Source organism: Balaenoptera borealis (assembly GCF_965194805.1).
Source record: "Balaenoptera borealis genome assembly, chromosome: 3".
Lineage (NCBI taxonomy): Eukaryota > Metazoa > Chordata > Mammalia > Artiodactyla > Balaenopteridae > Balaenoptera > Balaenoptera borealis.
The window spans coordinates 7,944,943-7,957,408 of NC_138866.1; the positions used below are offsets into that span (position 1 = coordinate 7,944,943).

At 34.0% G+C, this 12,466-nt stretch overlaps 1 protein-coding gene across 13 annotated transcripts in view; it reads right to left on the bottom strand.

Annotated features, from left to right (window-relative positions):
• Positions 1-12,466, bottom strand: part of PAPOLA (poly(A) polymerase alpha) — a 58,714-nt gene that overhangs the window by 25,532 nt on the left and 20,716 nt on the right. For 12 of the 13 annotated variants that reach the window (XM_082384535.1, XM_082384532.1, XM_082384530.1 and 9 more), the window contains 8 exons: positions 11,153-11,262; positions 10,643-10,696; positions 6,881-6,992; positions 6,084-6,173; positions 5,855-5,993; positions 4,276-4,348; positions 2,830-2,950; positions 1,790-1,874 (listed from right to left, as the gene is read on the bottom strand). In XM_082384535.1, coding sequence (XP_082240661.1) covers positions 1,790-1,874; positions 2,830-2,950; positions 4,276-4,348; positions 5,855-5,993; positions 6,084-6,173; positions 6,881-6,992; positions 10,643-10,696; positions 11,153-11,262 — 784 coding nt within the window. The remainder of the gene's footprint in view (positions 1-1,789; positions 1,875-2,829; positions 2,951-4,275; positions 4,349-5,854; positions 5,994-6,083; positions 6,174-6,880; positions 6,993-10,642; positions 10,697-11,152; positions 11,263-12,466) is intronic. The other variant, XM_082384529.1, reaches the window with a different exon arrangement.

Genomic DNA, 12,466 nt, shown 5'->3' on the forward strand with positions numbered 1-12,466 from the left:
CTAATGATAGCAATTACTAATTCTTTAACAGGAAAAATTTTTGAAAAAAGTTAAAAACATAAGTAGAATTTGGTATAGGTAAAATTAGCTCACTGTTGTCATGTTTTCAAATCTTTTTTCGCAGGAGTCACAGCCGAAATTTAAATTTTCCTGATATAATTTCCTCTATTTGTTGCTACATCCTCATATCTAATTATGTTTAAAGTTGTTCTTAATAACCTAAAATAATTTGATTGTTTCAAGAGAATTCAGTAAAGACAGTAATCTATAAATCTTTTAATCAGTCAACTGAAGACCTTATATGTACTATTTGGCATAGACTGAAGGACAGCCTAAAAGTTTTAAAAGAAAGATTTAAGCAACCTTTAAAAAAAAAAAAAAAAAAAAACCTTCCAAGTTCTAGTAATACAAATTTATTCAAATAGATGACATTATCAAGGTTTCTTCAATTTCAACACTAATCTTTCTTAAAGTGAAAGAAACCACTTAAGTGGGTACTTAGAAGAACTTCATTCTACCCACCTCTTACTCCTACAAGAAAGTGAGACAGGAAAAATTATCTAGCTTCATCTTGGATTCTCAGGGATTTAGAGATGCTGGCACTTTTCTACGAGACCAATTTCTTTATTCTCCTTACAAGTAATCATGTACTCTTTCATGATGTAGTTTTTAAAGCATCAGAATATATATTTATTAGTTTAAATGTTCAAAGGTACTTCCTCAACAGTGGTTAAAATAAAAAACAATGGAAAATTATCTGCCAAATGGAAAAGCACAACTTATGGGGAATAAGTAATAAACAAGAACATTCAATGTTATGCTATTTAAATTTTTACTGACAATGCAGTGCTCCCAGAACACAACAATTAAGCTGGCTCCATTATTGCTTTTTCATGCAAAAGATACAGAAACAAAACACAGAGACATCATGAAGGTCATCATTCTTGTTTTTAATTGGGGAAATAGCATAGAGCAATCTTGCTTAGATTATTACAAAACACAATCCAACACAAGATCAAATGGTCAGGAAAATTTCAAGCATTAAAGAAAAAAATTTTTTTTAAGTGGGACTTTGGCAAGTTTTCAGCTCAGGGCAAATAAAAGTGCAAGTCCATTTTTTTAAAAGTAAGATTTATTATAACTTACAGTTTTCATCAAAACCAACACAATCAGGCTATTAACCTGTACTACGGTATTAAACCATTATATTAAAACCATTAGTAAAAAATATTACACCCACTGAGATTCCATTAAAATTATCTGTAGAAATATTTGAAGGGGTTTTATTAACATTAGGGGGAAATGGTAGGCCAATCATGTGCTATTAACTACTGAAAACATTTTACTGACTACATACACTGACATTTTATTAGCTTTGCCTATGTTATAGAGAATCTTAATGATAAATAAGTTTCCAGAACTGGCTGAAAATAGTTACTTAATAGAGACTATTAACTACAGATTTTAACAGTTCACTCCTTTGCCAAGGTATACAGATTTAGAGTTTTGGTGATGACTAACAAGCCTTCAGAACTGATGTTGCTACAAGTGCAGAAATTCGGTTACATTAGGCAGCAAAACTGTATGGACTACACTTTACCTTGATAAAGAAATAATAAGGGGTTTACTAAAAACAGTACGCCCTTTGTGACAGGAAGAAAACTTGTATAGAAGATGTTTAAAGGAAAATTCAAGACTACATTAGTCTAGCAAAAAGAGATGTCACGTATGCTACCATTAAACCATTACTTAAGAGAGCAACATGTCCGACATGCCTTAAAATACATACTTGTACTTTTGAAAGAAGTTTGGAGCTTCAAAAAGTTTGGACCACTCTGCCTTACTCAGCAAAATTTCATCTGTGATAGCAAGACCTAAATTAAAAACATATTAAAATGTTTGCATGCTTCAGTCTAAGAATCTAGAATTTTAAAGATCTTAAATATACCACATGCATTCACTATAATCCTAAAATCATAATTTTAACATAGCAAGTTTAGTCTATGACTCTAGAGCATACAGATTCTTACATACACTCTTTTCAAAAAAGCTGGAGGGTTCCTTTCAGATCCAGGTTTCTGGCAAATTGCCATTACTCTAAAATGCCATGCTCATAGAATGACTCTCTCCTAAAACTGAAGCACTGAAGTTACCCGAGAAAGAAAAATTTCCCATAAGCTTTGCTTCCTGCCTTTTTAAAAACAAGTTTCCCATAAAAGGATAGCGACATCTTCCCATGAAGAGCCCCTTTAGACTACAGAAAAGAACTTTACACTTCTGAGTTTGACGCTGGCAGTCATACAGCTGATTCTATTTCCTTGACTTGTGTCAAATTAAACAATCCAGTTCTAGCTACTTCCCTTAAAGACCATTTAGCAATAGCTACTCCTTCAAATTAGCAGTACTACTGGGATTCAGAAGCTTAGAGGTTATTCCAAAACAGTGGGCAGTTTGGCAAACTCCTGCTCAAAGCTCTTTCCAAGTATACTGCCTGCTAAAAGCCTCTCATGTCACCCAGTAGAGAGAAACTATGATATCATTTAAAATTTCACATGGCAATAGTATGGAACTAAACCATAAAGGCCCAGCTAAAGATACAATTTTAAATTTTGGTTAATCTTCCAATATATAATCAAAACTAAATTGCTTAAAAGAAATTAAACTGAGTTTTTCAAGTTAATTCTCAAATATAATCTGTAATCAATAAATAAACACCAAAATCCACTTCGGTGAATGCTTTCTCCAATTTAATTGAATACCCGACTACGGGGTGTACAATGGTATGTAAATCCTTCGTGTATAAAGGAGAGCATAAGGATGAACACTTACCTTGTTTAAACTCCTCAACCATGACCATCCGTGTTGAAACGGACACATTGTACGTGGAGTTCTGTTGTGGGTATGCTGGTGTAATTATAGGCATAAGATGGTACCTATCACTGGGGTTTACCTACATACAACAACAGCCAATCAGTTTCTTCAAGTACATATGCAACAGATACTTGGACTTTTTACCCCTTGTTAAACTGAACCAATGATTAAATTTTATTTCATTTCATAGCTGGAGTTGAGAAAGAAAAACCATGTAAAGAGACACTGTTTTAAAGGAATTCTTTACAGAATCTGCGATTTGGTCTAATGTTTTGTTTCAATCATTTGGGCATGACTGTTTTGGCGATCTTACTAGAAATGGTGTGCCTGTCAAGCAGAAAAAGGTTCTAGTTGGGCATCTACTGATGTTTAGTTTTTCTTTTTTCTACAACAAAAATAGGGATGTACACACAATTACACTTTTGAGAAATGTCATAGTATGGTCTATGTAAAATGAATTTTAAACTTAGTTTTTAATATACCCTTAATTTATCAGGAGTAGAAGCTTATTAACACATGGTAAAACTACTTTATCCATGTTGGTATCATTTTAAGAGATAATGAAATGATTTAATAACTATTAATTTTAATCTGTATACTAATGATAAAAGTGGCATATTTCCACAGAGGAAACTGTAAATTCACATTCCTCCAAAATTAAATGTCTTGAGGTTCGGAAAACTTAAAAATTCACAGCTTGATGTCATTAACAAAGCTTAAAACTGACAATATTTTTGATGTTGTAATAAAATAGCAAATTAATGTAGAAAAACAGAATTTTATAAACCTAGAAAGCCTTATTCAAACCTAAATTTCTTTTATCAATTAATAAAGTGCATGTTAAACATTTAAACTGAGTAAGCAGTAAAGGTCGTAACTTCCAAAGAAGCAGAATGGAAGCTCCTCTTCAGCCCAACCATGCTTTTGTAATCTGAATTATCCAAACCAATTTTTACAATTACATCATAGTAATTAAAGTGATATTGCTCAGAAGTTATCTGCCACGGTTAAACATTAAGCAACAGTTTTCCTACAATAACCCAATTTTAACAGAATATTTAGATCAAACAAAAAAAAATACAGGGATTTTTAGTATCCTTTTATTTTTTCTTTTAAGCACAAATGCCCACACAACTTTGACTTACAAGGTAGTTCTATATAGAATAAATTAAAATGTTAGTGTTCTTGATATTATAAACTATGTACAATTAAATGTAGTTTACAGGGTACATAATTATGCTTCTCACATCAGAGGAAAATTATAGTTGAGATTAAAAAGAAAGTGTAATACGAACATGTCCACTCATACGTAACAGGATGGGAAGTCTCCCTGAAGTTTATGCAGATGATTTTTACTTGTTATTGCACAGTGTGAATTTGTAGGGGAAAAAATAATACACTAACCCTTGGGTCCCATACAGGCAAATTAAGATTGCATTCTTCAGGCTGTTTCAATAGGACTGGATTTGGCCATTCCCTGTTTAAAAAGATTGTAGCACTTGATAAGACTATTGGATATTACCATCTACACGTATTTTGTTAAACATACAGCATTTGTGAATGTGATCCTTCTTCATTCATTTTGCACTCTTGGTATATATAATCTTTTATTCCTTTATTCCTTTCTGTCGACGTTAGACTACTTGAATTACATTTCCTCTATGAAAGTAACTTAAACCATTTGGTAGCTTTCTCAGACTGAAGTCATATATCTTCTCTGCCTCGCAGAGAAGAACTGATATATCACGCTATTCAAATTTAAAAGTACTATTCCGAGACATCTGATGTGTTCACCTCAAACTTGAACAGGATAAAATCTCCCTTGAAAAGACAAAGATCCTGTCTTTAATTCATTATAGGCAAATGAGTATGAATAATTATAAAAATTGATTAGGAAAATTTTTCTCTATCTCATGACAAAGGTTATTAACGTGAATATGTGTAATGATGTGAACACACTGTTTTCAAGATATGTTTTGTGAGTTAGCTACTTCAGTCCTTTATAGAAGAGATTAAAAACTGGAAAACATTTGCCATCTTTAGTATCAAGGTTAGCTTCTTAAAAATATTATTTGCCATGTATGTGTAGCATTAAGAGAAATTCTGACATTTTTCTCATCAAACCTGGTTATATATAATTAAGTGCTATCAAATCCATAATTACAGAATGTGTATTGAAAAGTGTGGCATAGTTCTAAATTATAAATTGTCTCCAAGAACTCTAATTTTTATAAAATAACTAAAACTCTTTTTTCAGAGGGAGGAGGTACAGAGGTTGGCACACATAGGGAAGACAAATCTTTCAGATCAAGCTGATTAAAAACCAAGAACTCTAACCTTTTGGGCCAAAGCAACTAATGTGAAATAGCAATCTTTTATCTTACTTAAAAGAAATAATGGTTGACAAATGTGACCAGGCTGAAATGAAGGAGAGCATTAAAAAAAAAATCTCTCCTGGGTTAATGACTAATCTCAAAGGGATGCTCAATTGCTTTTCAAGCACTTACAGTTATCCTTAAAAGCTTTATATACATTTACATCCGTAACATTCTACCAAAGATAAATGGGCAGCTAAAAGCAAAAAACAACCACAGGAAACTAATGGCCTATAGATCTAGAAGAATTCAAAGAGTAAATTAAAAGAGGTGGTATATATAAGTTTTATCCGAAGTAACTGATATCCACACCTATCAACTCATTGGATTTTAGCAGACATTATAGCTAAAATTCAGTTTATTTAGAGAGTAAGTTTACGCATGGAAGTACAAACAGCACCTGCCTTGCTATCCTGGGAAAGCTAGGGAAAAAGGAATGGAATTTAGGTTTGCCATTTTATACACAACATGATCTCCCCAAGGCTACCTATACTGCTACATCATGAACTAAAATTCGAATCTGAGACCAGCTGCAGAAATGCCATAGAAATAAGACTAAACTTCAGTGTCTACAATCAATTTTATTTTAATATAATCTAAACACATACCATTTAGAAAATACCAAGAAAAATTTATGTACAAGAGTTGATGCTATTGCATTTGGATAAAGCTGGCAAGTTCTTGCTACTAGCATAGCCCAGGAAACACCACCGAGGAAACCTAATATATTGGAATAGATGTTGTGGCCTGTTGATAAGGGAAAAGCAAAAAGAAAAGTTAGTGTTGAACAAAAGCTTAAACATTTTTAATAAGCTAGCCAACAAATTCTGAACTCACGTTTGGCCCACAGTTTGATAGCTCTCAGGGTTAACCTGAAGTTGTCAATGTTTGGTACTAGATGTAAAATTTCATCGGTCACCCTGCAACCTGATTAATAGGAGTAAAAAAAAAAAAAAAAACAAAAAAAACAGAACATTAAATCATCAAAAGTTTAATGATAATATTTCTTTTAAATTTTGAGACTAACATCAAATTAAATAAAAATTTACTTTGTAAAATCAGTAATGTTAATAAACAGGCAAATAAAAAATATAAAACTTTTATCTCCTATCACAAACACTACCCTAAAACCAAATAATCTGAACTGTAATCTGCTTTATTTCAAACTTTCAACCCATAATTAAAATGTCTTCCAGTTCAGAGATAGTGAATAGGGCTTGATCCATTTAAGTTTCCAAGAACTGTTCTTCAAGAGCATATTAACAAAACAATGCTAAAATAAGTGCTCTAATGTAACCCTTTTAAAAGCACAATAGTTGAAAATGTTACAAAGGTTATCAGGATCAAAATTAATAAGAGTTACAAGGTGAAACCTGAACCACTAGCAATAGAGTACAAACATCAGACAGTATTTAAACATCCCAGGAAGAAATAATAATGCAAGATGCCAATGCTGTAACAAATTACTAAACGCTCCACTGCAGTCTAACTATTAAGTAAAAAGTTCATTTTATTTGACTCACTATGGATAAACAATACGGCCATTAAAAGCTTCATTATGAAGCTTGAGTTAAAAACTATTTCAAATTTGACCAAAACTGCTACTATGCAAAAGGAAGTAAGTTTTTACATACCGTTAAGACTTCTTATGCATCTTATATCTAAATTTTTAAGCAGACTGTCATCTCTTAAGTCCAAGTCTTCTGGAATAGTCTGCAGTGCTAATCTTGCAAACAAAATATCAATCTAAAACAAAAACAAAACAAAACATTCCATGTCTGCCTATTTTTAAGGCATTTCTTTAAAAAAGAAAGCACTTAATACTCCTTAAAACCAGGATCTTCTCATCAACTGTTAACATGACAACCCCTCCAAAAGTTCAAACAAAATTCTTACCACAGGTATTTTAACCAGATGTTAAAACATGGTAATACTAAACAGAACTTGTATAAATAGCTACTTGTCATTTTAATCATACTAAGTTTAATTTACTAAGTTTGCTAAATGCAGATATACTGGATTACTTAAAACTGTTTAGTTCTCCACCTATATGAACTGTGAATTAATTATACCCTAAAAGGTGCCCAAATATAAGGCCAATATGGTTATATGTAGCCCAAATACACCTGTCAGTAAAAAGGGAACTTCTTATATTTAAGAACTTATGTATCTATAATATTCCAGTCTCTTTCTCCAACTTAGCTTTGACTAAATAAAAACAAAACAAAAACTGGTTAATTTTGAAGACTCATAGAATGCAACTGACAAAATTGTTTTCTTCCTTTTTTTCAAGGAAAGGTTGGGGGCAAAAGAAATTTGGCACAGATTTGGTAATTATTCCTCAGGGTATGATTTCATGGTTCCAAACTTTGAATGCTGCTAGAGAAACAAGCCTTTTATAAGATCACTTTAAAAATCAGTATTTTATATTTGCAAATGAAGCAACTGACAAAGGATTAATAAAATATAAATAAAATATACAAGCAGCTCATGCAGCTCAATACCAAAAAAACTGTACAGCTACATGTAAAACAATGAAATTAGAACACTCCCTAACACCATACACAAAAATAAACTCAAAGTGGATTAAAGACCTAAATGTAAGGCCAGAAACTATCAAACTCTTAGAGGAAAACATAGGCAGAACACTCTATGACATAAATCACAGCAAGATCCTTTTTGACCCACCTCCTAGAGAAATGGAAATAAAAACGAAAATAAACAAATGGGACCTAATGAGACATAAAAGCTTTTGCACAGCAAAGGAAACCATAAATAAGACGAAAAGACAACCCTCAGAATGGGAGAAAATATTTGCAAATGAAGCAACTGACAAAGGATTAATCTCCAGAATATACAAGCAGCTCATGCAGCTCAATATCAAAAAAACAAACAACCCAATCCAAAAATGGGCAGAAGACCTAAACAGACATTTCTCCAAAGAAGATATACAGATCACTAATCATTAGAGAAATGCAAATCAAAACTACAATGAGAAATCACCTCACAATGGTCAGAATGTCCATTATCAAAAAATTTACAAACAATAAATGCTGGAGAGGGTGTGGAGAAAAGGGAACCCTCTTGCACTGTTGGTGGCAATGTAAATTGATACAGCCACTATGGAGAACAGTATGGAGGTTCCTTAAAAAACTAAAAATAGAACTACCATACGACCCAGCAATCCCACTACTGGGCATATACCCTGAGAAAACCATACTTCAAAAAGAGTCATGTACCACAATGTTCACTGCAGCACTATTTACAATAGCCAGGACATGGAAGCAACCTAAGTGTCCATCAACGGATGAATGGATGAAGAAGATATGGCACATATGTACAATGGAATATTACTCAGCCATAAAAAGAAATGAAATTGAGTTATCTGTAGCAAGGTGGATGGACCTAGAGTCTGTCATACAGAGTGAAGTAAGTCAGAAAAAGAAAAACACCATATGCTAACACATATATATGGAAAAAAACAAAAAGGTTCTGAAGAACCTAGGGGCAGGACAGGAACAAAGACACAGACGTAGAGAATGGACTTGAGGACACCTGGAGAGAGAAGGGTAAGCTGAGACGAAGTGAAAGAGTGGCATGGACATATATACACTACCAAATGTAAAACAGGTATCTAGTGGGAAGGAGCCGCATAGCACAGGGAGATCAGCTGGGTGCTTTGTGACCACCTAGAGGGGTGGGGTAGGGAGGGTGAGAGGGAGACACAAGAGGGAGGAGATACCGGGATATATGTATATGTATAGCTGATTCACTGTGTTATACAGCAGAAACTAACACACCATTGTAAAGCAATTATACTCCAATAAAGATGTTAAAAAAAAAATCAGTATTTTAAGAGCTTGCTGTGAAAAATCATTTAAACATGCACCTACGAGATAGGAAAAAACTGTACATTTACACAAATAAGTACCTGTGGTATAGCCTAAATTTTCCAATGATACACATTCCAAAATCCAGTGTCTCCCCTAATTTAGACAGAAATAAAGACTATGTGCTCACAGAAAAAAAAAAAAAAGTAACTCAAAAAGCAACTCAGTAATAACAAGCACATTAAATATTTCTAGTAACCATTTGACTTTTATCTCCATCTTGAAAAGTTTACACAATTGAGTTGGTTCTCCACCCCAAAAAATCTCCCCTTTGTTGGTAATGTTCTTTTTGGGAAAACAAGGCATCACCTACATTATGGTTGTTTTATATGTATTTACACACTGAGTAAATCAAAGCTGCCTGAACTTGATAATAATCCTTTACTGAATCTAACATCTTATGTCTACTTATTAAGATTAGTCATATTTCATAGAAGATAGAGTTGGGCACCTTATGCAGCAATTATAGAAACCACTTTTTTTTACAGAACAATGAAGTATTATTCTTCCATTTCTGAAATTTTATAACCGCCATTATTACTATGAGTGACTTTCTAGTACCAGTATGTATGGCAGAAGTAACATAAATAACTAAAGTTGCTTCAGGGTCAGCTTTGTTGCAACTACTTTCATTACACACATTGAAAACATCAAAGAGAACTGCACATCATCTCAAGAATCTGAGCTCAGAGCTTCCCTGGTGGCACAGTGGTTAAGAATCCGCCTGCCAAAAAAAAAAAAAAAAAAAAAGAATCCACCTGCCAATGCAGGGGACACGGGTTCAAGCCCTCGTCCAGGAAGATCCCACACGCTGTGGAGCAACTAAGCCCATGCGCCACAACTACTGAGCTCGCGTGCTGCAACTACTGAGCCCGTATGCCACAACTACTGAAGCCTGCATGCCTGGAGCCCGTGCTCCGCAACAAGAGAAGCCACTGCACTGAGAAGCCCACGCGCCGCAACGAAGAGTAGCCCCTGCTCGCCGCAACGAGAGAAAGCCCGCGCGCAGCAACAAAGACCCAATGCAGTCAAAAATAAAAACAAATAAATAAATAAATAAATTTATTAAAAAAAAGAATCTGAGCTCATATATCCTTCCCTATCAGAAAATATTTCAGCATACATGACATCAGGTCACAATTTTCTCTCAACTCTTAAATATTTAATTTAAATGAAGCCAAAGTTCTACTTGCAAAAATACAGTTATATTACCTTAATGAGACTAAAAGCATATAAAATCTGCATATGGAAAAACTATCAATTAAACTGTTCTGTAGCAGCCATTTCACAGTCAGTACATTTCTGTCTATATTTTAACTCCTGGTTTCACTAGGCTCTTTTTTAAAAGAGACTACAAAGAGTAGGCTGTCACTTCCATTTCAAAAGAAACTTAATTCGTATTAATATCATACCAACTCACCAATTATAAACCTTTGAAATAAATCAAGTTTTTAACCTACACCTATCAAAATAACACACAGTAAGAACTGTTTATTTGAACCTTACCTCTATCCCATCAAAACACAGTTTGATAACTGGTACAAATGCCTCTTCAACAGCCTGTGGGAAAATTTAAAAATCAGTGTCTCTGAAAGTATACATTAGGGCTACACTAGCTTTAGTGCTCTTAAATGAATGCGGTACTGACATTGTTTAAACATAATTTACCACAATGCCTGACAGAGACTAGGTTCTCAGTAAACAGCTTTAAGACTCGAGAATCCTAAGTCGCACAAGCCTAGGTTCAAATTCTTGATCTCTGCCACTCGGATATGTGATGGTGGCCAAGTTGCTTAATATTTATTTTGTTTGCCTCATTTCCTACTCTGTACATGAGATTACAGAGTTATGATTTTACACTACTGTAAAGAATAAAACGCAAGCATACACATTAAGCTTAAAAGGGTCTGGCAAATTGCAAGAGTTCAATAAATTAATGGCTATACCATAAAACTCACTCAATTGACTAAACTGATTTTTATAACTCCTCCCCTTTCACTCTGAACATTTACGCACTCTTAAATCTTTTACTTCTTCCTGTAATTTCAACTTATCATAGAACGAGGTGAAAAAGTCACTTCGATCAACATGTCTTGGTGCAACACACAACGCATCAATATCGGCACCTAAAAAAAAAATTAAGCCCATCAACCACTGGTTACTATTACAAGAAAATTATTTTGCATCTTACCATGGCAGTATTTGATGTTGAAAACCTGTTAACGTTACACTGATGAGCCTCTAAAAATGCACCCCTCTCCTTAAAAAAAAAATTACCAGTCAGTATAAGAAAAACATGACCCTAATTGATGGGAAATATTTTTTCCTGCAGCATTTTCTATTTGTAGTGGCCCAGGTGAACTGGGAGTCAAAGAAAGGTGACTCAGATAGGAACTCTTATGGTAAGAGAGGCAATTATGCAAGAATACACCCAACATCTTGGTGTCGTTAGTCATAGCCATGTTCATTAGTGAAACAAAAAAATACAGTTATCATCTATACATTGTGACTGGTGTTTCCAGGCTCCTACCTGCACCTAAATGGGACCTATGCACTTCAAGAAGGACCAATGGCAAGGATCCAGAGGCAGACCATGGTAAGAACAGTTGTTATTAATTTAGTGCTTGATAGGAGGCCAGCACTGAGTACATAGGGAGAGCACAAAAAAGATGATTAAAATCAATAACTGGGATCATAAAAGGAAGAGATCAATATGGAATCTGGTCAACATAATCATTTTCCTAAAAGACTCAATACCTGAGGCACTAACTCTGAAGGCTACTTATCTGGCATATTCATGAAGGGGGAGAAGGGCATACAGTTCACAGGACACATCAAAAGCAAATGTACTACTTCCGGCACAGAGTAGTGGGAGATGTGGAGAAGGAATAATGCCACAACAGAGAGAACTCGAGACTGGCAGATACTTTTAACAGAGGCTAGTGGCTAATGGTTGAAGAGTACAGCCTCGGACTGCCAGAGTTAGAATCCTAGCTCTGCCAGGAGACGGCTGGGAGCAACTATTCAAGCTGTATTGCGTTTTCAAGTCTCAGACTCCTATTTGTTACATAAGAATAAATAAGATTATGAAGACCAAAAGCTTACTAACTATGCTCAGTAAAAAAGAAAGAGTTCGATAATGTTCTCTGCCATGATAACATTCTTATTGTATATTTATTTACACAGGGGAAAAAAACTACAAATGTAACTAAGAAAGTATTATTAGTGATTGTTACTGTGTTGCAGATACACATTTTTTTTGGTTTGTTTTTTCCTTAACTATTTCACGACTATAATACAGATTTTTTTCAAGCTTTAATTCATTTTTCT